General features: G+C 41.7%; 1 protein-coding gene across 1 annotated transcript in view; it reads right to left on the bottom strand.

The window, feature by feature from the left end:
* Positions 1–25699, bottom strand: part of CALCRL (calcitonin receptor like receptor) — a 69998-nt gene that overhangs the window by 20475 nt on the left and 23824 nt on the right. Inside the window, exons 3-4 of the mRNA XM_075285152.1 lie at positions 17114–17258; positions 9888–9998 (exon numbers count right to left, since the gene is read on the bottom strand). Of these exons, the coding sequence (XP_075141253.1) occupies positions 9888–9998; positions 17114–17258 (256 nt within the window). The remainder of the gene's footprint in view (positions 1–9887; positions 9999–17113; positions 17259–25699) is intronic.

Genomic DNA, 25699 nt, shown 5'->3' with positions numbered 1-25699 from the left:
TCTTTTTAGCTGGTCTTATACAATTTAAAGTATTTTTATCTTTATCCTTTTAGCTTAATGGAGTCCTCAAAGAACTCGGTGTGAAACAGTGAGATTCCCTTTCTGACATCTGATCCAGTTGGATACAAGATAGGAGAAGAAAAGGTAAAAATAGAAAGACAAGAAGAAATTTATGAAAAGAACTGATAACAGATCGCAGAAAAAAAAAAGAAAAAATAATCCATGGACAGATATTGGTTCCCTATGTTTTTGTATGATAAACAATGTAATGTTTCTTCTAAGCCTCTGTCTTCTGTCTTTGTTTTCCTGTTGAGAACTACACATTTATGGAGGGTTAATGACTTGAATATAATGGTTATTGTTGTCATTGTCCTTGCCCTATTAAGCGTTATAGTGTGTGTGTCACATAAGCATTTTATTAAGCGTGAGTGGCAAATAGCTTGATTTGTGGCAATACAGGCGTCCTAATCTAGTGGTTGTGAGCCGTATGCTGGAGTTTTGTATGTCGGACCAATTAAACACATTGGTGGAGATTTATCATAAAGGGAATTTTTTAAATCAATTTCGCTGGAGTCTGTTTTGACAATATCTTTATATTCTAATACGCTTGAGTATATATGGAGCAACATATGTATCCTGACTTATTGACCTCTTATAATATTGGGCATATTAATGATTGTCGATAATAGCTGTAGTACTGGTGCAGAAATAAGGATGTCTATTTTGCTTTAGTAAGAAGTCCTCAGTAGTTGATACCTTTTTTAATGGCTAACTCAAAAAGTTTTTTGATGACATATCGAGCTTTCGGGACTACTATAAAGGTCCCTTCATCAGGATGGTATAACACAATTTCTGAAGGTAGGCATATATATACACAGAGAAATGGAGTGTTAGATGCAAAATAGATGGAGAACAGAACACAATGTAAATATACATATATATCAGTTCCCAGGGAAGTTCTCTGGGTTTATAGCTTCTTTGATCAGTGACGTGTTGTCTAGTGGTTGTAAAACGTCATAAAACCCTGGGCCTGGTTTAACCCCCTTTGGAGCGTGTCAAAGTTCACCGTAAGTTTAACCTCCCATATGAGGCGATCTTTTCTGCTCTTGAAGTTTCCTCTTAGTACCAGGATCTTCATATCCTGGGTCATATTATGATTTTGATTGCAGAAGTGTTTTGGCACAGGGAGGTCCATTCTCTGTTCTCTAATCGTATTTCTGTGTGAGTTCATCCTCATCCTAAGTGACTGTCCTGTCTCACCTACATACAGGCCCTCAGGACACTTAGTACACAATATCAAATACACTACATTAGGTGTGCTGCAGGTGAAGGTACCTGGGATCTTGTAGTGTCGATCGGAGTTCGGGATCTTTATTTTATCCGTAGTCAGTATGTGCGGGCAGGTCTTGCACCTCTTCTGTCCACATGGAAATGTTCCTTTGTTAGTTGGAGGTGACAGTGAGCTGCTAATGATCATATTCCTGAGGTTTGGTGGCTGTCTGTAGCACAGCAGGGGGGGGGTTTTGGAAATATGGATTTTAGATGGTGGTCTTTTTGCAGTAGTGGATGTAATTTGTGTGTAATTCCTCTAAGCATTTCCAGGTGTGGGTTGTATGTGACAACCAGGGGCACCCGATTGTTCTCCTGTTTGGTGTTGTATTTTAATAACTCCGATCTTGGTATTCTGGTGGCCCTGTTGATTTGGTTTTCAAACCCTGCCTCAAGAATGTGTTTTTGAGGCATATGTTCAGACCCTGTGGACAGAGACAAGCACATTGGGGGCCTCAAAAACACATTCTTGAGGCAGGGTTACCATCCAAGAACAGTTGAAAACCAAATCAACAGGGCCACCAGAATACCAAGATCGGAGTTATTAAAATACAACACCAAACAGGAGAACAATCGGGTGCCCCTGGTTGTCACATACAACCCACACCTGGAAATGCTTAGAGGAATTACATGCAAATTACATCCACTACTGCAAAAAGACCACCATCTAAAATCCATATTTCCAACCCCCCCCCCCCCTGCTGTGCTACAGATAGCCACCAAACCTCAGGAATATGATTATTAGCAGCTCACTGTCACCTCCAACTAACAAAGGAACATTTCCATGTGGAAATAAGAGGTGTAAGACCTGCCCGCACATACTGACTACGGACAAAATAAAGATCCCGAACTCCGATCGACACTACAAGATCCCAGGTAACTTCACCTGCAGCACACCTAATGTAGTGTATTTGATATTGTGTACTAAGTGTCCTGAGGGCCTGTATGTAGGTGAGACAGGACAGTCACTTAGGATGAGGATGAACTCACACAGACATACGATTAGAGAACAGAGAATGGACCTCCCTGTGCCAAAACACTTCTGCAATCAAAATCATACTATGGCCCAGGATATGAAGATCCTGGTACTGAAAGGGAATTTCAAGAGCAGAAAAGATCGCCTCATATGGGAGGTTAAACTTATGGCGAACTTTGACACGCTCCAAAGGGGGTTAAACCAGGCCCAGGGTTTTATGACGTTTTACAACCACTAGACAACACGTCACTGATCAAAGAAGCTATAAACCCAGAGAACTTCCCTGGGAACTGATATATATGTTTATTTACATTGTGTTCTGTTCTCCATCTATTTTGCATCTAACACTCCATTTCTCTGTGTATATATATATGCCTACCTTCAGAAATTGTGTTATACCATCCTGATGAAGAGACCTCTATAGAGTCTCGAAAGCTCGATATGTCATCAAAAAACTTTTTGAGTTAGCCATTAAAAAAGGTATCAACTACTGAGGACTTCTCTCAAAAAAATTTCTTTTATTTTGCTTTAGACATTTTACGTATATCCACCTTTAAGTTGTCTTATAGTATATGTCATATAATGTACAGTAGTATACTTTATGGTACTTTTAATCTTTATTATTTTTGTATTTCGTAATAAGCACTTTGTTACCCATTCTGATACTTGGGCAACACATTATGGTCAATATATGCCGCCCATCACTTGTCATACAGTGATCATTATAATGAATAAGGATTATTATCCTTCTGTGCATGGGCTAGGAAGTGGAGATACCGCTGATCATCATCACAAGTTTAAACCAACAATAAGTATGTATATCGTTTGATGTAAACGTATAGATTGTTATAAATGGGTAATGGATAAATAATGTTTTGTTGAATTTTTAAAATGACAACAATGAACATATATATTGTTGGGAAGAATATGCAAATCTGACTTCCATGATGTAATTACGATGTCAGTGCCTCAAATATGCACACCAATAGAGGGCGCTGACTGAGAATGTGCAAGTCTAACTTCCATGATGTAATTAGGAAGACACAGTCTCAGTCAAACACACCTATAGAGGGCGCTCCCTTTAACATCATGCCGACCTTCTCAGAGGCCTCTGTTTGCAATGATGTTGGGATTATACCAGATACAGTCTTCTCAGCCAAGGACATCCGTTTCGATGTATTTGCATCTCATCAGCTTGGCGTAGAGAGGACTGATCTGGCAGAGATGAGAGGCTTAGACAGGGTTAAGGGGATATCGTCACTCCATAGGGAGAGACCACCATATAGGTGTGTGGAGTCTTATTAAGCCATGAGCGCTCCACTATAGGTGTGTTTGACTGAGACTCTGTCTTCCTAATTACATCATGAAAGATAGACTTGCACATTCTCAGTCAGCGCCCTCTATTGGTGTACACACTTGAGGCACTGACATCCTAATTACATCATGGAAGTCAGATTTGCATATTCTACCCATGTTCCTTTGCAGTGGAGCGCTCATGGCTTAATAAGACTCCACACACCTATATGGTGGTCTCTCCCTATGGAATGACGATATCCCCTTAACCATATATATTGTTGAAAACAATAAGTGTGGCAGTACAGACACAGATAAAACATTCAAAATTGCTTGTAAATAACTGCAGATTGAGCAATGAAAGACAGAACGGGAAATGGAACGTGGGGATGGGAAGGGAAAGACAATGAGTGCTAGGAGTAAGAGTCAAAGGGTCAGAAAAAGAAAAATATCCTAATTAACCAGGGGTTCCCACAGGTGCACCCAGGTGGGGTCTTTTGAGAAGTTATACCATGGCGCCCACATAGAGCTGAACTGCTGGTGAGTGCGAAGTTCAAAGTGGGCTACTTGAGAGACTTTTCATAGAAAGTGAGATATTTTGGGAGGGGATTCGGATGCCCAGTATAAGGAGATCAAAGGCTTGGCAGTACACAGAAGTTGAAGCCAGAGTCGCTTGGGAGACCTAGAGGGGAGGGTGGGCCATAAATTCAAAAATATGCCACTGGGGTCAGAGGTTTGGAGAGTCCACAAACCTGGTTCAGAACCCGCTGAACGAGCAACCAGTAGGGGGATATCTTTTCGCATTCCCACCAAACATGCAAATAGGAGCCTGGGGCCTTATGACAGTGCCAACACAAAGGGGAAGCCTCAGGAGAGAACTTATAGATTACAATGGGTGTTTTATACCACCTGATGACCTATTTAAAGTTCGACTCCTGCAAGTGTACACATCTAGAAGGGCCCATGCAGTGTTTGAGGACAGAGGATCTATCTTCAGGAGTGAGGGACATTTGAAGTTCTGCCTCCCATTTTTGCATATATGTGGGAAGCTCCGTGCCCAGTTCGCACAGAAGGTTGGCGTAAAGAGTAGAGTGAGGTCTTGGCGTACTTTGCTTCTGGAGTAGAAGCTGCTCTAGCCATGAATTAGTGCGACTGCGAGATTCTTGCCTCAATGCTCCAGGTATAATGCCTTAATAGATTGATAGGTTAGAAAATTAGTCTGGAAGGAGAGGGGGGTGTTGTGTGAACTCAGGGTAAAAAAATGTATATTTTAAATAATCTTTTAAAATTAGTATTATATATTATTTCTATATATTATTTACCCTATTTTTCGGTCTATAAGACGCACTTTTTTTCTCCCAAATTTGGGAGGAAAATGGGGGTGCGTCTTATAGTCCGAATGTGAGGGGGGGCAGAGGAGTGGAATTGCAGCATCGCCACGCTGCCGCTGGTTTCCTGCAGCGGCAGGAATGTGGTGACGCTGCAGGCCCTGGCACTTCTCCCAGTGGCTAAACCCTCCCTGGCATCCACCGTTCAATTGCAGCAGATGCAGGGTCTGTAAGGACAATGGTAGCCGTTCTGATAGCAACCAGGTCTCCGCTGTAATGCACAGCGGAGACGCCAAAGCTAATGCCCGCGATCAGAGTCTTCACTGATCGCGGGCATTAATATTTCAAAGCCTCCCTTCCAAAGTTTAAAAAATAGCCCCTGGGGCCGATCCCCACCAGCCCCATAGCTTTAAAGTTGCAGGCTGGCTCCTGCGCGGTGAGGTCGCAGGAGCCGACCTGTTCCTATGACAGCCAGGAGCATAATGAAGGCTCCCAGGCCTGTCATAGGAATATTACTATGACCAGCCGCAATAGACTTGTACAGAATCTCCCAAAGACTGCAGCACACTGGTATTGCAGTCTATGGGACTTGCAATCAAATGATTGCAGGTTCAAGCCCCCTCGGGGGGTTAATAAAATAGTTTTTTAAGAAAAACAAAATTTAAAAGAAAATATAAAAAATAAAATAAATGAAATGCCCAGTCTACTAATATTTTTTCCTGTACGGTGAACATCAAAATCAAAAGTGCCAAACTCCCGTTTATTTTTCACCGTTTTGCCTCTGATTTAAATAAAAAGTGATCTAAGCAATAGACATTTCTCAAAATGGTATAACTAAAAAGTCCCGCAAAAAAAACGCTGTATACATCCCCTATACAGCTACAAGGTTACTTGTCAATGTGGCCATGCAGCTGTTGCAAAGCTATAACTCCCATATATTAAATTTTTCACAATTTTTTTGTTTCAAATTTTTTTCCTATTTTCCTCCTTGAAAAACTATGTGCGTCTTAGAGTGCATTCACACAGAGGAAAATGGCATGGATTCTGCGCCAATTTTGGTGCGAATCCATGCAGAATCCGCGTCAGAATCTGCGCGGAAAAAAGCCTCCCCATAGAACTCTATGGGGAGGCTTTCTTTCAACACGGATTCTGACACAGATTCCGCGCTAATTTCGCGCCAAAAATCGGCGCAGAGTCTGTGCCATTTTCCTCCGTGTGAATGCACCCATATAGTCCAGTGTGTCTTATAGTCCGAAAAATACAGTATATGCTTTTTTTACATTTTGAGACACCAGTGTTCACTAAAGTAGTTGATATAAATACATGTAGTGGAGTAATGTTTGTAAATAGGAGGTCATATTGCGGAAATGTCTAGTACTGTGGACTTTAGTTCACGTATACACTGATAGCAGAGCCATTAGCTCTTGTCATCCATCCGTGCTTCTACAGTTTAGCCATCAGGACATCACTTGAGTGCTGGAAGTGTCTTTTGGCATGGCGCTCCTGAGAAGGAAGGGCTTCTTTGACATGTGATCCCATAACACAGATTTTTGTGTCATGTAATTTTAATTTACATAAATTTGTGCATTTTTGCTTCCATAAAATATTCTGTATAGTGAGTATTGCTATGGTTTTATACTGCCTTTTTAGGTATCATTGTTTCTGGGTTTGTAGTGCATTTATTTAAGGACAGAAGGCAAGTGGGATACTGACCTTTAGGCTGAAGCACTACAAAACACAGCGTTTTGGCTGTGATAGAAACCCTGTGGCAAAAAAACCGCTGCATTTTATATTACTTGCAAAGTGGAAGGGATTCTGGCTAACTCCATCCACATAACAAAGAAAAATCTGCAGCGTTTTTTGCATTTGCTCGCTACGAGGAACCTTAGACCACATACATCAGACAACTGTTGTCCAAACATATGTTTGGTCGGCAACTATCTCTATTGATCCCTCAATACACATATATACTTGGTTTGCCAAAAAAACGGAGAACTGTTTATAAACTCATATACAAAGTTATAGTTCTGCCCCTCTCTGATCATAATCTTCTGTCTCTCACCATCAGCGCCCTCTCCCCTTCACAAGATGCACCTACCCAACACACATATAGGAACTTACGTGCTATCGACACCCAGCACCTCTCAGATACTCTACAGTCCTCTCTGTCCCCTATCTCCTCAATCTCCTGTCCCAATCTGGCCACCAGTCACTATAATGAAACCCTTAAAAATGCATTGGATGAGGTGGCTCCCCCCTCCACTCGTAAAGTCCCACGTAGGAGGCAGCAGCCCTGGCACACGCCACAGACACGATTTCTTCAGCGGTGCTCTAGGTGTGCCGAACGTCTCTGGAGAAAATCACGTTCACCTGCAGATTTCCTCCACTTCAAATTTATGCTTAAAACATATAGTTCTGCCCTTTACCTCGCCAAACAAGACTATTTCACCGCCCTCATCTCTTCTCTCTCCAACAACCCTAAAAGGCTTTTTGAAACTTTTCACTCCTTACTCACACCAAAGGTGCAGACGCCATTCATAGACCTTAGTGCCGATGACCTTGCCACTTATTTCTATGATAAGATAAAATTGATAAGATCCGTCAGGAAATTACTGCCCAAGCCCCAGGTGGCATTGATAACCTCATTAACCGCACTTCAGCCTGTCCATTCTCATCTTTTGAACCTGTTACAGAAGAGGAAGTCTCCCAACTACTTTCTTCATCTCGCCCTACAACCTGCAGTAGTGATCCCTTCCCCTCACACCTTCTCCAATCTCTGTCCCCTGCTGTCACAACTTACCTTACTAAAATATTTAACCTCTCTCTCTCTTCTGGAATCTTCCCATCCTCCTTCAAGCATGCTGTTATAACTCCGCTGTTGAAAAAACCCTCCCTGGACCCATCCTGTGTTGCTAACTATCGACCCGTCTCTAACCTCCCCTTCATCTCTAAACTCTTGGAATGCCTGGTCTATTCTCATCTAATCCGCTATCTCTCTGCTTGACCCCTTACAATCTGGTTTCCGCGCTCTGCACTCTACTGAAACGGCTCTCACAAAAGTCTCCAATGATCTCCTAATGACTAAATCCAATGGTGACTTCTCTGTTCTTATTCTTCTGGACCTCTCTGCAGCCTTTGACACTGTTAACCATCATCTCCTCCTCACTATGCTCCGCTCAGTTGGCCTCAATGACACTGCGCTCTCCTGGTTCTCCTCTTATCTCTCAGACCGCACTTTCAGTGTATCATTTGCGGGCTCTGTTTCCTCCCCGCTTTCCCTTGCTGTTGGGGTTCCTCAGGGCTCGGTCCTAGGCCCCCTGCTCTTTTCTCTCTACACAGCCCCCATTGAACAAACCATCGCCAGATTTGGCTTCAGGTACCATCTTTATGCTGATGACACCCAATTATACACATCTTCCCGGGACATCACCCCTGCACTCATACAGAACACCAGCAACTGTCTCTCTGCTGTCTCAAATATCATGTCCTCACTCTATCTGAAACTAAATCTCTCCAAGACTGAGCTACTACTGTTTCCACCATCTAATAGATCTGTCCCTGATATATCCATTGCAGTCTCAGGACTTACTATAACTCCTAGGCAGCAGGCCCGCTGCCTTGGGGTCATGTTTGATGCAGACCTTTCCTTCACCCCTCATATTGAATCACTCGCACGTTCATGTCACCTCCACCTCAAAAACATCTCCAGAATACACCCTTTCCTTACCAGAGATACACTAAAGACACTTATTGTCTCTCTGATTCATTCTCGCCTTGACTACTGTAACTCCTTACTAATCGGTCTTCCCCTCACTAAACTCTCCCCTCTACAATCTATTCTGAATGCAGCGGCCAGGCTCATCTATCAGGCTAGACGCTACAGCGATGCCTCTGGTCTGTGCCAGTCACTACACTGGCTGCCTATTCATTATAGAATAAAATATAAAGTTATCACTCTCATCCACAAAGCTCTCCATAATGCCGCACCTCCATACATTTCCTTCCTCATCTCTGTCTACCGCCCAACCCGTGCTCTCCGCTCACTCAATGACCTAACACTTACATCCTCTATTATCAGAACCTCCCACGCTCGTATACAAGACTTCTCCCGAGCTGCACCACTTCTCTGGAATGCTCTACCCCGGACAATCAGATTAACTCCCAATTTCTACAGTTTCAAACGCAAACTAAAGACGCATCTTTTCAGACAGGCCTATCAAAATGTCTAACGTAAACCCTTAACCCTCCTCTGACTCCGCTCCCACACTTCCCCACATGATATGATGTCATCTAAGGATAACTTTATCTGTCCAAGCTCCATCCACATGTTACAGGACACGACTGTCGACTTCTCATAAAGTCTTATGTTTATGCAATGACAGTCACCTCTATTACAAAAGTGTCTGACCTCTGTATAAGCAATGCCGCCCCTGCTACCTCTTGTGTCACCCCCTCTACCTTATAGATTGTAAGCTCTTGCGAGCAGGGCCCTCAGTCCCATTGTGTGAAATGATTTTCTTTGTAATGTATCTTTCTGTCTGGATTTGAACCCTACAAATTGTACAGCGCTGCGGAATATGTTGGCGCTATATAAATAAAATTTATTATTATTATTATAGTTCTTATAGCATATTTAAATTTTGTCTTTCTAGTGCAGTTCTGAGTTTTGCTCAGATTTAACCCTTTCGTAGTATAGCATGTGACTGGCACCTATGTATTACGCTCAAGTAAAGCTACCCTTATTATGCCTTATTATGATTATATAGTTGAACAACTTTTATAAAACACTGAAACCAAAATCTACCATTTTTTATTTCTACCATTTATTTTATTTTTGAAATACATGCATACTAACACACTGCCAGCTTATCAAAATATCCCATATATCTATAATAATTGTGCTTCTGTAGTATATTATGTCTGACAGGAGAAAATAAAATTAAATATTACACAGAATTTACCTGAAGGATCAAAGTCCTGAAAATAATCTGGACAGTGCTGCTCAGAAACGTCTCCTGCTGCTGCATCACCCCAACATAACCAACCATCCCAAGTCCTGTTACAAAACCGGCCTAAGGAAAAGAAAAATATAAAAGGTAAAATATAAAAAGTTACCACATGCACAGAAATGGGGCGTTCACTCTACCGACACTGTCCGCACCGGGGTTTCCGTAATTGGTTGTATGCGGCCTCTCTGCCTGGAAATCTGTTTCCAGGCGGAGAGCCTGCAGGTGGACACCGGCGATAACCTTTAAAAACCCATTGAAATTAATGGGTTTTAAAGATGACCACCGGCAAGCCGTCCCCTGTCCAGTTTCCCCGGGTTTAGGATGGAAACCCTGGGGCGGACAGCAGCGGTAGTGTAAACCCAGCCTAACAATACCATATACAATTCAATCCAACAGTTCAGTGGAATAAACAATTAATATTGTCTGTTTATTTCCTGTTATAAGATAAGATAATCCTTTAATAGTCCCACAATGGGGAAATTTCAGTGATACAGTTTCATAGATGGTACAGTAGTATATAACAAGAGAGAAACACATACAAGCTCATGACAGATAGAGAAATCCTAGGAATCATAGCAACTAAAAAGAAAGAAACACAGACACACTGCAGGATCATTTAGTTATCTGTGCGGAGTGATGTTAATAATACAGCCCGACCGTGGTTGGAGGACACGAGGAGGGGGTCACAGCATGTAGATATAACAGGCAGAAACGTTTTTTTGCAGAGGTGGGGGGACATATGCAGCGATCACGATAATATGTGGCAGTTCCTTTGGTAGGTGGTGAGATCTCATGCTCACAGCTGATAGTTTGGTATCTTGTATCAGCACTATTGTCCATTAACCACAAAAAATGCCCCAAATATCCTTCATCACAAGCCCTCCTCCTTGCTGCTCTCTTGCCAAGCTTCCATAAACTCATGGGGTAGGTGGGTGATGGTAGGTTCCCAGGCTGTAACACAGTCCCACGTGTCCACAGTAATAGAAAGAAATACCAATCAGCTGTAGCATCTTCACACATCAGCAATAGACGCCAAAAATCATCTCCTTGAAAGAAGAAGTCCGTACTTCCATGTAGGTTTCTCCTCCATGCCGCATGGTGTCCATGCTGTCCTTAGCTCCGGGGGGGATGGTAACAGGCACATGTGCAGACAGGAAAACTCCAGCTGATTCAGATCTTGAGTCTTGTCCATGCTGAACAATAGAAACAAAAGGAAAAAAAATACTCCACAGGGTCTTCCATTCGATTTATAGTTGCTAATTCATAGTGCTAGTTTGCTTGGTTAGAGGATTCTTGAAGATACAGACAAAACGAGTGAAAAAGGAAGATAGAGGTTGGAGCTCTGTATCGAGGCAGCCACTTAGTGCGGCGCCATCTTTATACACTTTCACACTGGCCATGCAAGTGTTATTAGTGTAAAATTGCAGGGCAATATAGGAAATAAATCGGTTCTATTGTATTGTTTTTTGGGGGTGGGGGGTTTTGTAGAAAAGAAATACATGAAAAACAATTCTACACAAGCTTGGTTTGCAGGCCTGGAATTAGACAATAAGCAATGTGGTTTGTGGAATGTACAGAGAATTATTATAATGACCATATTACAAAAACTAAGGGAGAGAAAACAGTAATAGTGCACATATTCACAGTCAATAGAGAGAGACCACAGGGAGCACAATTTTCCATCATTAGCTTATCAGCTCTTTATAGCAGTTATAGTAAGGTTGTTTGTTTTTCCTATCAGTATGTCTTTGGCGCAATTTGAACCCAGGACTCCAGCGCTGCAAGGCTGCAGTGCTTACCACTGAGCCACCGTGTTTCCCCAGTTATAGTAAGGTTATTCCAGGTACCCCCACTCTCTATACATCTGTTCCCCAACAATATACACTCACCGGCCACTTTATTAGGTACACCATGCTAGTAACGGGTTGGACCCCCTTTTGCCTTCAGAACTGCCTCAATTCTTCGTGGCATAGATTCAACAAGGTTCTGGAAGCATTCCTCAGAGATTTTGGTCCATATTGACATGATGGCATTACACAGTTGCCGCAGATTTGTCGGCTGCACATCCATGATGCGAATCTCCCGTTCCACCACATCCCAAAGATGCTCTATTGGATTGAGATCTGGTGACTGTGGAGGCCATTGGAGTACAGTGAACTCATTGTCATGTTCAAGAAACCAGTCTGAGATGATTCCAGCTTTATGACATGGCGCATTATCCTGCTGAAAGTAGCCATCAGATGTTGGGTACATTGTGGTCATAAAGGGATGGACATGGTCAGCAACAATACTCAGGTAGGCTTTGGCGTTGCAACAATGCTCAATTGGTACCAAGGGGCCCAAAGAGTGCCAAGAAAATATTCCCCACACCATGACACCACCACCACCAGCCTGAACCGTTGATACAAGGCAGGATGGATCCATGCTTTCATGTTGTTGACGCCAAATTCTGACCCTACCATCCGAATGTCGCAGCAGAAATCGAGACTCATCAGACCAGGCAACGTTTTTCCAATCTTCAATTGTCAAATTTCGATGAGCTTGTGCAAATTGTAGCCTCAGTTTCCTGTTCTTAGCTGAAAGGAGTGGCACCCGGTGTGGTCTTCTGCTGCTGTAGCCCATCTGCCTCAAAGTTCGACGTACTGTGCGTTCAGAGATGCTCTTCTGGCTACCTTGGTTGTAACGGGTGGCTATTTGAGTCACTGTTGCCTTTCTATCAGCTCGAACCAGTCTGGCCATTCTCCTCTGACCTCTGGCATCAACAACGCATTTCCGCCCACAGAACTGCCGCTCACTGGATGTTTTTTCTTTTTCGGACCATTCTCTGTAAACCCTAGAGATGGTTGTGCGTGAAAATCCCAGTAGATCAGCAGTTTCTGAAATACTCAGACCAGCCCTTCTGGCACCAACAACCATGCCACGTTCAAAGGCACTCAAATCACCTTTCTTCTCCATACTGATGCTCGGTTTGAACTGCAGGAGATTGTCTTGACCATGTCTACATGCCTAAATGCACTGAGTTGCCGCCATGTGATTGGCTGATTAGAAATTAAGTGTTAACGAGCAGTTGGACAGGTGTACCTAATAAAGTGGCCGGTGAGTGTATATCCCTCTCAGACAGTGATTGTTAATGCACCCTTCTCCAGCTACCCTTCAAGCTCTCCAAACGATACAATTCTGTCATAGTAAATAGAGTCATTTAAGAGAACCTTTCACCACTCCAAGCCTGTGCAGCTTTCTGCCCCATGTTATAGATGCAGCTGCACAGACTCTGGTGCACTTTGAATTATGTCTGAGGCCCCCCCTCTCGTTTTGGAGCTCTGAGCCCTGTTAATTCTGGCGCCCTGTATGTTAATTAAGGGCTTCACTGTCAGAAGGGCATTTCTGACTATGAAGAAAGAAGCTGCATCAGTCTAATGCTTGGTTCACACATCAGTTTGCCATCCGTCTGTTTGAATTCAGTTTGAGACTAAAAACGGACTGATGCACATACTGATGTGTGAACATACCCTTACACTGTCCAATTAGCAGTGGACAGTGTCTGAGCTGCTTCTGCTGCGTGATCAACCCAGAGAAGCGATCCAGGCCGAGTATTGAAATGGATGAAGGAGAATTTCACTGACATTGCTACAGGTAAGTAAAGAGAAAACACATCCCCCACAATTTGTTATGCAAGTTCTCCCGACTACCACAGCACACTACATGTGGGTGTATTCTAATATATGGACGCACAGCGAGACGCAGAAGGGAAGGCGCGCCAAGGAGCTCTTAGAGGGCAGATCTGGCTGTGATCAGTTTCAGGAACCATGTCGCATTTACAAAGCCCTTGAGGTGTCAAAACAGTGGAAACCTCTAGAAAGTGACCCTATTTTGAAAACCGCACCCCTCAAAGAATTTATCAAGTGATGTAGTGAGCATTAGTAACCCAGAAGTGCATATGTAAGCTGTGCGGATTAAATTGGGTACACCAAATCCTATTTTTTTTTCCCACTAGCTCCTATGACACGGACAGGGAAGAGGGGCATTCTGGGGGGTCAGCGCTGGTGTATAATCTCTCATAAGCTCTAAATATGGCGTGTCGCCTGAAAACGCTCGCACAGCTTATACATTTCCTTTTAGTCGCAGCCACTTATGTCCTAATGATTTAGCGACTTTTGGGGTTTTTGTCTTCATGTTGTACAAGCTATATTTTTTTTTTTTCTGGCAATGTGGCCATATGAGGACTTGGTGTTTGCGGTATTAGATGTACTTTTCAATGCCACCATTTTGGGGTGCCTGTAACTTATTGACTACATTTTATTAACTCTTTCTGTGTGAGATGTAAAAGAAAACATTAATTCTGACATGTAACAAGTGACATGTTACCTTTATTCTGCGGGTCGGTACGGTTACGGCGATACCTCATTTATATTATTTTTTTAATGCGTTGCTATTTGTGCAGAATAAAATTCAATTTAGGGAAAAAAATCAATTATTTTTGCATCGCCATCTTCTGAAAGGCATAACATTTTTATTTTTCGGTAGACAGAGCTGGTTGAAGGTTTATTTTTTGCGGGATGACCTCTGCTTTTTATTGGTACCATTTTGGTTTTCATCTAACTATTTGATTACTTTTTATTGAACATTTTGTAAGGCAAAGGTGGTGAATAATCATTATTTTGGGTGGTTTCCTGCGTTTTTTTTTTAATGTCGTTCGGGTTAAATAATGTTTTAATATTATTGTTCAGGTTTTTAAGGACGCGGTGATGCCAAATATATAATGTTTTTTTCTATTTTTCTTTTTTTTTTTTTACATAAAACATTTATATGGAATTTTTGGGGCTTTATTTATTTCTAATTTATTTTAAACTTATTTAAACTTTTTTTTCTTTACTTTTTTATAACTTTTTTTTATCTGTCCCCATGGGGGATTGAAACAGTGATCTGCTGATCGCTGCTTAACTAGATGTACGCTGCAATACACATGAATTGCAGTGTACAGGAAGCTATCAGCCTGTGCAGATGCACGGGCTGACAGCTTCAATTTTGGCAGGATCAACCAGGTACGTGGAGGGGAAGTGATGGGGCAGACCCGGTGTCACTGATTAGACCCCGGGCTGCCCATTAGCCACACCGGCACCCCCTGAAACTGTTGCGGGGGGCGCCGATCGGGCCACAAACATACCAAAACCTCTGAGATGCCGGCGGTCATGTTTGAACGCCGGCAACTCAGGGGTTAACACCCGCGATTGGACCCGAATCCGACCGCGGGTGTTACAGGGCAGTGTCAGCTGTATGTGACGGCTGACAACCACAGAGCATGGTGCGCACACAGTTTCTGCGTTCGCACCATGCAGCCGCCGTAGTACTTCCCGGCAGCGCCGTACTATTACAGCGTACGTTGGGAAGGGGTTAAGGTAAAGGCTGTACACAAAGAACATCCAATCACTACTACAGAAATAGAATGTATAATGTGGCCAATCCATCCCTTCCTCATCTCTGTGAAACCTGTTTCTCCTGTTCCCAATTAAGAAACAGATAGCATACTGTGACTACCAGTAGAGGCCAAAGGTTATTATTCATTAGGACTATTTGTTTCCATAAAATTTGGTAACTAGGATATATCAAAGTCAGTATCCTGTAATACATATCTATCTTTGTACAACTAAAACATAAAACTTGAATAGCTGATCTCTACTGCTTGGTACAAGCTAAAATACTCAGACCACAGTATCTCCATATGTTGCATCTCGTAGATATGGTGACAAAATGGACATTAACGAATACTCCCTGCAAGCTATTCAGGTAATCTATGCCGAAAACTTTGAGGCTCTTCTCTGGAGAAAACCAGGAATATGGTATAACATACCATACAAGGGAAGCAAGGGGTAAGGGTGGGGGACCATGCAGTAGGTGAACCATGGCCATTGTTCACAAGAACAATGGAGGAGAATCAACATCTATCATTTGATTTACCTGTGTGATGGAAAGGGTTGTTGTTTTTTTTTTTTTTTTTAAATTTGGATTATGGTAGATAGAATTGCATAAAAAAAAACCTCATCTACACTATCCTTCCCTAAGATTGGTGCTTCCATCCAGTCCATTTCAAATAGGGATAATTTATTCAGAAACAATTGGAATGATGGAACCTGGGGGAGTGAAAAATTGCTTTCCAGGCTTCTGCAGAGATCATACCCAATAATCTCCTTGATCTCTAACCATATCTATATCTCTTAGGATTAATCTAAGCATATATCCCCAACAAGCTTCAAATGGGACAAAATTTAAGTGTTTTTTTTTTTTTTTTAATAAACTATTCTGCGTGTACCCTGCAAGTCCAAAGACAGTAGGTATGATCCACTGTCAGCATACCACACCTGAAACAGGCATCAGTAAATGACCCAGCAGAGGAGAACCAAATGATTTATGTAAAATCTGTAACATCATCCCCATTTACCCAGAGGATGTTAGAGTTTTAATACTGTGGGGAAGTTAGCTCGGTAGAAGCAGTGATGCGGACCCAAACAGTCAAGACAGGGACGCAAAATATGCAGCAAACTGATTTATTTACAAAAAAAAAACAAAAAAAACCCCAGGAAAATAAATAAACCTTGACTTCAGGCACAAAATGAGCAAAAAAAAAATAAAAAAAATACAGCCTTAACTTCAGGCAAAAACAAAATAAAAACCTGCTAATCTGAGAAACTAACTAAACAGAACTAATAACCTAACTATACGTGTGGTTTACTTCCAGCCACACGAACAAAACATGCGCAATACTGTCTCACTGGACTCAGGGTTACAGGACTCAGGAAGGTGCCCTGCCATGCAAGAGCTGCAGTCTTTTCTGGCCCAGTAATGAGCCCTGGATCTACACCAGGGCTGAGGCCTACTCCAGATCTGCCCTGGACCACACATAGGTCAGAAACCTGGGGCTAATATATCTGGACTCCAGCACTCTGCCTGTCACTTTCTCACAAAACATACATACAAAATATTTCTTAGTAGTGTCATTTCTGCAGTTTTATTGCAACTACAAAATAATTAAACTAAATCTTTTCCAAAATATATCTGGATATTGACTATATCAGAAAAAAATCAGGATCAGTGAACATACAACCGATGAGCCAAGAAAATAAATATTATAGTATAGTTTTTATTGAAAAAGTAATAATTTCAAGACTAATTGGAAATGTTACCTTCTGGGTGTGATGGCTCTTGCATTATTTTCTGATAACACTCAAACTGTGCTGTCAGGATCTTGTTCCGTGTAACACGTAACGATGGAGAAGGTTGTTCCGCTTTTTCTGTATTCTCCATCTTCTGGTCGTTCATTGTATAAGTCTATGAAAAATTTAAATACATATATATATATATATATATATATATATATATATATATATATATACACACACACACACACACACACAAATCACTATATCAATGAAAAATAAGGCTGTTTGGAGTAAAAGGGAGATAAAGCTATTTTTTAAAATTGCGTTACAGTGAAAAAGTAGTAAAAACTAGAAATGTGTTTATTCCTTAATCGTAACAACCAACATATTAAAATTTAGGTAACATTTATACCCTATTAGGAACACAAAAACATGGCGGAATTGCAGTGTTTTTCTACCTCTCTCCAAAAAGAAATTTAGAAATGTTGCATAATAGACGTGTACCCTATGTTCCTGTTCCAACGGAGTAATGTGCTGCTCATTTAGACAAGCAGCGCCGCACCTCTCATGAGGCGACCTGAAGCGACCGCTTCAGGCGGCGCTATGCCAGGGCCCCGGGGTGGGGGCATTTTTGCCTTCCTCTCGGGGTGGGGAATGGCAGTCCATTCTTCACGGAGTGCTGCACTGAGAGGTATTGACAAGGTATCGGATCACACCATAACACCACCACCTCCAAATTTTACTGTTGGCACTACACATGCTGGCAGACCACATTCACTGGGCATTCGCCATACCCACACCCTGCCATCGGATTTCCACATTGTGTACCGTGATTTGTCACTCCACACAACGTTTTTCCACTGTTCAATCGTCCAATGTTTACGCTCCTTACACCAAGTGAGGCGTTGTTTGGCATTGACCTGCGTGATGTGTTTCACCCAATCGCCTGACCACGTTCGAAGTCCATGAGTTCCGCGGAGCACCCCAATATGCTCTCTCACGATGTCTAATGTCTACTGAGGTCGCTGATATGGAGTACCTGGCAGTAGGTGGCAGCACAATGCACCTAATATGAAAAACTTATGTTTTTGGGGGTGTCTGGATACTTTTGATAACATAGTGTAGGTATAATAAGGGCAGAAAGTCTGCAAAGGAAAACTCAGTGAAAATGTAATGCAGAAAAAAAACAATGTGTTTCCACCACAGTTTTTCACTGCATTTCGCTACAAAGAATGGCATAAAAAAATGTCCAAAACATTGCTATTTGGCAACATGTGAAAAATTCAGCTATAGAAAACTTTAGTTGAATGATCCAAAAATATATATATAAATCCACTGGGGAAACAAAACCAAAACTACAGCAACAAAAACAACACAATAATTTACTGCAGTTCACACTACCGTTGGTGTACACTCAAAAAAAAATAAAAAATGGACATCTATCGTAACGGACACAAACAGATAATAACTGATGGCTATCAGTTACTGTCAGTTATATATATTTTTTTCAAACGGACAGAAAAGTCCTGCATGTAGGATTTTTTTGTGCACTTGAAAAACGGACACGGTTGTAAATGAACACAAACGGACACAAATGGACACAAGATAGAATCCCACTGAAATGAATGGAAATTGCAAACAGACCAGCTAGTGTCCAATTCTAAAATCTTGTACGGACAATAGCCACGGACACTGCTGAGCGGACACCAACGGTAGTGTGAACGCCCCTTTGTCCTGAATTTCCAAAGCATTTCATGCCTGTAAAATCACGGCCACAAAATAGCGCCGCGTATACGATCCCAGCTCCCATTGAAATCAATGGGAGCGTATACGGCCCGCAAAAGCTCACGGCGTCTACGTGCCACATCACGCGACACGTTACTCCATGTGAACTCACCCTTAAATTTACATTTTTGTACAAAAGGAAAAGTGAGGAACTCAGCATGCTATAGAGTAAAGGTGCTTTCATATCCATGAGTTTCAGCCATGTCTTAGCTGGATTGATCAGTGAGCACCTTTTGCCAGCAGAGGGTCTCCTAGCAATACAGCTATCTATTACAGTATGGGTCATATGTGGGACAGTATGTCTCTAGGAGGCAGGGACTCTTAGCAGTATACAAAACCGTATTGCTAGGAGTTCCTATCCCCTGGGAAATGTGGCTGAAACTCGGTTATGTGAATGTACTCTATGTCTCACGTAAGACTAGATTCACAAGATTCACAAGACAGTGAATACTGACCATGTGATGTCCGCTTTTTTTTTTTTAATGGATGTCACACAGTAGCATTCATTTCACATGACCATTGGGGGCTACTCAAGGGGACATTGGGGCTATTCACATGACCATTATTTTGAAAAACATAGGTCATATCCTATTTTTGGCCATTTTCATGAATACCTCTATAAATTGTAACGTATGGGGGATCTGTGAAAACGGGCGCCCCTCTGGTGCCGTAAAAAATAGATGTTTTGCATCCCTTTCATGTGAATCTAGTTTAATTCTGTTACTTTGCCAGGCTCTTAGTTAATTATCTGAGATGTACGCCATTACAAGATTGGTGTCAAATTTACACTATTTGTTCTGTTATTTTTTATTCTATTATATGTATGCTACGTATACTTAGGCCTGGTTCACATCTGCATTCAATATTCCATTCAGGGAGTCCACTTGGGGACCCCTGAACGGAATACTGAACGCATTGACAAGTGGTGAGTTTATGAAAGTACACAGACCCCATAGACTATAATAAGGTCTGTATGGTTTCCGCACGGTCTCCGCACAAGTCATGAGGAGAGGAAAGTAGTTCATGAAGTACGTTTCTCTCCATATGTTCCATGCAGACACCATGCGGAAAACACACAAACCTCATTATAGTCTATGGGGTCCGTGTGCTTTCATTGCTCACCGCTTGTCATTGCATTCGGTATTCCGTTCAGAGTTCCCTGAGCAGAACCCCCAAATGCAATACCAAACGCAGATGTGAACCAGGCCTAAGTGTATGTTGTGTATACACAGAATTACTGTATGAAGCAATGAGATGGCAAACTGCCATTCTCAAAAGTGCAGCAACTATACTAGAGAAATGAACATAGTATGTAATACTTTCAGCAGTAAGCCTACATTCACACGCTATGGTATAAAATGACCGTAAAATTGTCAATTTTTTCATGGTCATTCTGCACCTGAGGGACGGACGTTTTCATGGATTCCTCATACATTACAATGCATGGAAGTATCCGTGAAAATGGACAAAATTAGAGAATAGCTGTATTCGAATCCACCCCTTCCTCACCCCTGAAACTACTAAGATGCTCGTCCATGCCCTCATAATCTCCCGCTTAGACTACCGCAACACCCTTCTCCATGGACTCCCAGCTAACACCCTCGCCCCCCTCCAGTCCACCTTAAACGGCGCTGCTCGCTTAATTCACCTCACCCCCCCCCATCTTCATCGGCTGCTCCCCTCTGCCAGTCGCTCCACTGGTTACCCATAGCCCAGCGAATTGAATTCAAGCTACTAACTTTAACATACAAAGCCATCCACAACCTGTCCCCTCCATATATCTCTGAACTAATCTCCCGCTACCGTGCATCCCCCATACTTTGGAACGCCTTACCAAGATACATAAGACTGACCCCCACAATCACAGGCTTCAAGAAGGCCTGAAGACTCACCTATTCAGGAAGGCCTACAATCTACAATAACACTATCACCTCACTGCCATCTGTACAGTCTCCCCTCTCCCCTTCCCTCATAGATTGTAAGCCCTCGCGGGCAGGGCCCTCTACCTCACTGTGCCAGTCGGTCACTGTTAGTATTATATCTACCTGTATATTTTGTGTACTGTATGTAACCCCCAAATGTAAAGCACCATGGAACTAATGGTGCTATATAAATAAACAATAATAATAATATTTTCACATACCAAGACAACGGATCGTCAAAATATCGGTCATATAAATAGCCCCCACTCACAGACATTGAAAGCAATATGGCTGTTTGACGTCAATTGAATCAGTGTTTTCTTCTTGTGAATTGGTGCCTCTGTTGTCTCACTGATTTTATCAATATGCAAATTAGCTCAGTGGAGCAAGGAGGGTGTGGCTATTGCTCCAAATAAGTAAGATGTAACACCCTCATTGCTCCAGAGAGCTCATTTGCGTTTTCACAAAAACAGTAATATCTCAGCAACAGAGACACCGATTCACAAGGGGAAAACACTGTCTGATTCAGATAACCCTAAATTATCTATTTGCAGGACTGGGGTGATATGCCATGTTCTGGAATGTTAGATTTCTCTGTACACTAATGGGTTAATGGTACATACCTCTGTTATACTACCTATGGGACTTGAACTATTTATATATTTTACCTCGATATGCTAAATTAAATTGCTAGTAATGTAGTCCTACTTGTCATTCTTCACTGTGCTTCTCGCATTACGTTCATGAACCATGGAGCAATTGAAGATTATGTGTGAAAGAGGGGATAAAATTGTGTAGGATGGGAGAGGGTAATGAGCCTCATTGATCAGATACTGTAACTCTCATTTGTTCCTGACCTCTGAACCCAGCTGAATTGGATCTGTTGAGTAATAAGTACAAATCATGTAGAAATGGAACGTCACACTTGTAGTTGTGCCAAAGAACAATGATTTATTGGTGTAGAGTAAAACGTTTTTCGATATTTCATATATCTTCTTCAGACTCTACATATAGAACAAAAATAAATAGAACACAAACAACATGCATTCGCATTATTTCATGCACAAGAATAAATTTAAATAAAGTAAATAAGAGCCAATCCATATGGTGCAGGTATGAACGTGATTTCCAAAGTTAGGTGAACGTGCTGAATATCCAAGTAGACATGGTGAAAAAACCAGGTTGGAGGCCTCAAAGATATCGAAAACAATTTTAGTTAAGAGGAAATAAGTATCATATCAATAGTGATATAGTGAGAAGAGAGATAGGAGAAAGGACTACTTAGACTGGGAGTCCATATCATATGAAACAAAAGAAAAAGAGTATGAAAATAAAATAAAAATAAATAAAACAATAAAAATAAAAATTAAAAATAAATAAAATACCTTCAATTCAAATAATAGTACTCCTAGTATAGGGTTTCCTGGGTATTGGAAATGACAAGCTCTGTAGATCACATCAAAATAGAGCTTAATGTCATAAAGCTCAATATACATACACATGGGTAACCAAATGATAAGTATATATTCCTAATATCAGAATGCTATATATATAAACATATATATATATACACTAACCACTTGTCCACCATGCACGGGTGCACTCTGTATATATGTATGTATGTATATATATATATATATATATATATATATATATGTTTATATATATAGCATTCTGATATTAGGAATATATACTTATCATTTGGTTACCCATGTGTATGTATATTGAGCTTTATGACATTAAGCTCTATTTTGATGTGATCTACAGAGCTTGTCATTTCCAATACCCAGGAAACCCTATACTAGGAGTACTATTATTTGAATTGAAGGTATTTTATTTATTTTTAATTTTTATTTTTATTGTTTTATTTATTTTTATTTTATTTTATTTTCATACTCTTTTTCTTTTGTTTCATATGATATGGACTCCCAGTCTAAGTAGTCCTTTCTCCTATCTCTCTTCTCACTATATCACTATTGATATGATACTTATTTCCTCTTAACTAAAATTGTTTTCGATATCTTTGAGGCCTCCAACCTGGTTTTTTCACCATGTCTACTTGGATATTCAGCACGTTCACCTAACTTTGGAAATCACGTTCATACCTGCACCATATGGATTGGCTCTTATTTACTTTATTTAAATTTATTCTTGTGCATGAAATAATGCGAATGCATGTTGTTTGTGTTCTATTTATTTTTGTTCTATATGTAGAGTCTGAAGAAGATATATGAAATATCGAAAAACGTTTTACTCTACACCAATAAATCATTGTTCTTTGGCACAACTACAAGTGTGACGTTCCATTTCTACGAGATTTGGGGTTGGGACCCTACGTCTACACCCACCCATTATTTGGGCCTTGCATCCCTCAAACAAGTACAAATCATGGAGATGTCTTTGCCTGCCGTACATCACGGTCAGGGGCGCAGTTATGGTGGGTGCAAAAGTAGCAGTGGTTACCAAGGCTTGGAGCCTGAGAGGGCCCCAAAGGTGCCATAAACCAACAAAATATACTGCTGTTCTAAATAACTCAAGGTAGATAGTGGCCCCATTACAGATGTTGCACTGAGGCCCTGGAGCTTCAAGTTACGCCTCTGATCAGACTCACATACAGAGGAAAGCAGCTATTAGCTAAGTCAGCCTGTCTCCATGTCTATCCATAGATCTGCTGCCAGCCAAAGATTAGAGGTGATAAATAATTCACATACTGCCACAACAGCTGACCGGAACTATATAACTGGCTATGTCTACTTGACCTCATGCACTTTATTTATGGACTGTGCTTGCAGTGTTGGGATTTACAATGTCATAGCATCTAGTGAGACACTTGCCTTTATTTTCTAAATTACTGTACCCCCAGGTATTCTATCTTGCGACAAACCTAGCTTTGGTCGTAAACTGCTGTAAGGGTACATGGCAGAGCTTGCAATGGAGAGAGCGCTAGTTGTCTGTTGGAGGCCAGATTTTGATGGAATTGTTTTCAGGTACCACGTTCCATTTGCAGGACCCCTAAAGTGCCAGAACAGTGGAAATCCTCAAAATGTGACCCCATTTTGGAAACTAGACCCCTTAAGGAATATTCTAAGGGGTATAGTGACCATTTTGACATACACTGTTAAACAGTTGTATATAGATGTATATAGAACACTGCCAACACTAACTAGCACTGAGACTAAAGTATAAGGAAAATGTTTGTTCTCGTACCGTGTTAGCCAGTGGGTAGGAAATATAAAAAAAAACAAAAAACTTGACAGTCTTCAGTAGTTGATACCTTTTTATGGCTAACTAATAATGATGACAGATTACAAGGTTTCGGAACTCTAGGCTCTAGGCTCCGCAAGCTAAAGAGGGTCCGATTTCAAGGTATGACGCAGAGGGGTGCACGGTGGCTTGGAGGAACACCCAGGGTGCACAGACAGGCTCATTTACATATCGGTTTTACTGGTATGTTATAAAAATGGGGGGTCCTTTAAAAAAAAAAAGAGTAGCAGCGTCCCTCTGCAAACACTATTATGTCCCACAGCGGCTATGGAGCATAACAGAGTTGGGTGGGCAACTGTGGGACATAACATATATAGACGCACACCTTCCCCCCGCTACCTGATGCGGACGATCAAAAGAAAAACCTAATTGCGCCGCCCCCCAAACCCCCTTCCCCTTCTCCCGGCGTCTTTTGATCGTCGCAGGCAGCAGAGTGGCTAGGTTCACCACTGGACACAATGGACTGCCGCTTATTTAGTGACAACTGACACGTGACGGATTGACGATGACAATCTAGCAAACAAACACGCAACAACTTTATGACCAAAATATAAAAAAAAGCAAAAAAAATCTCCCTTATACACTGGGAGAAGGAGGGGTCAGACAGTGGGGAAAATATTACATAATGGGAGGCAATCAGTGGGTCAAAATGTGTGTGTATTCACTGTGAAGGAACAGACAACTGGTACAGGGCTCTGATCTCTGCTACTCCACTAAACCATCTGAGAGGTCAGAGCCTCTCACCAGTATTTTTAACCGCCCTAGGGGGATACCACACTGTGATTGGTGGGTCTGAACAGACCCACCAATCACAGCCAACCTGATTTCTATTGGTTCATTGATAGCCACATGGAAGTCTCAGCTGTCAGGAACAGCTGATCTCCCCATTCCCCAGCACTGTCAGTAATGACATCGAGCTCCAGTGACCGACGTCATTCATTACCGGACTGTGAATGGTGGGTCTGCACCATTCACCCCAGTTTGAGTGCTGGGGAACGCCCCCAGTGCTGTGAGAAAAATCATTTGCATACCGCAGATAACCAGGAATATCACCGGAACGGTGGCGCGTAGAAGACTTCTAAAGGTAGGGAAAGAATAGCCTTTCTTACGTGTTAGACTCCCTTTAAGAATAGACCCAAGAACGGCCTACTACTTGTTTAAAAGTTTTCACCCTATGAGCACTCTCTTTCTTTGTTCCATATGCTCACACTGTAATTGAATGAAACTGAGTTGCAAATACCTAGCACAGCCACTATACAACTTCTTTTCAACCAGCTGATGGGATGCTGGGTCCTACTACCAACACCAATATTTTAGTTTTGGTTTACAAACAGTTATGCAAAATACTGACTAAAACACTGACATGTGAATATTCATTCACTTATTCATTTTCTGACACTGGGCAATTTACCCTCATGGACAGTCAGAAGAGACTTCACCTATGAGTCAATAAATTTTACTGTATGTATTCACTGAAATGGTATGCCTATGTAGAACCAGCATCTACCACTATAGGGTCACTTAATGGTGGTCATGTTGGATAACATGGGGCCCACTAGGATGTGATTTGCAGTCCCTGTGCTGAACCCCATAACAGAACAATATTGGGGCTTTTCTTATAATTCTATGTTCTGCAGTT

This window comes from Leptodactylus fuscus, chromosome 8 (assembly GCF_031893055.1).
Source record: "Leptodactylus fuscus isolate aLepFus1 chromosome 8, aLepFus1.hap2, whole genome shotgun sequence".
In the NCBI taxonomy this organism is placed as follows: Eukaryota; Metazoa; Chordata; class Amphibia; order Anura; family Leptodactylidae; genus Leptodactylus; species Leptodactylus fuscus.
This window is presented reverse-complemented; position numbering and strand designations above follow the sequence as displayed.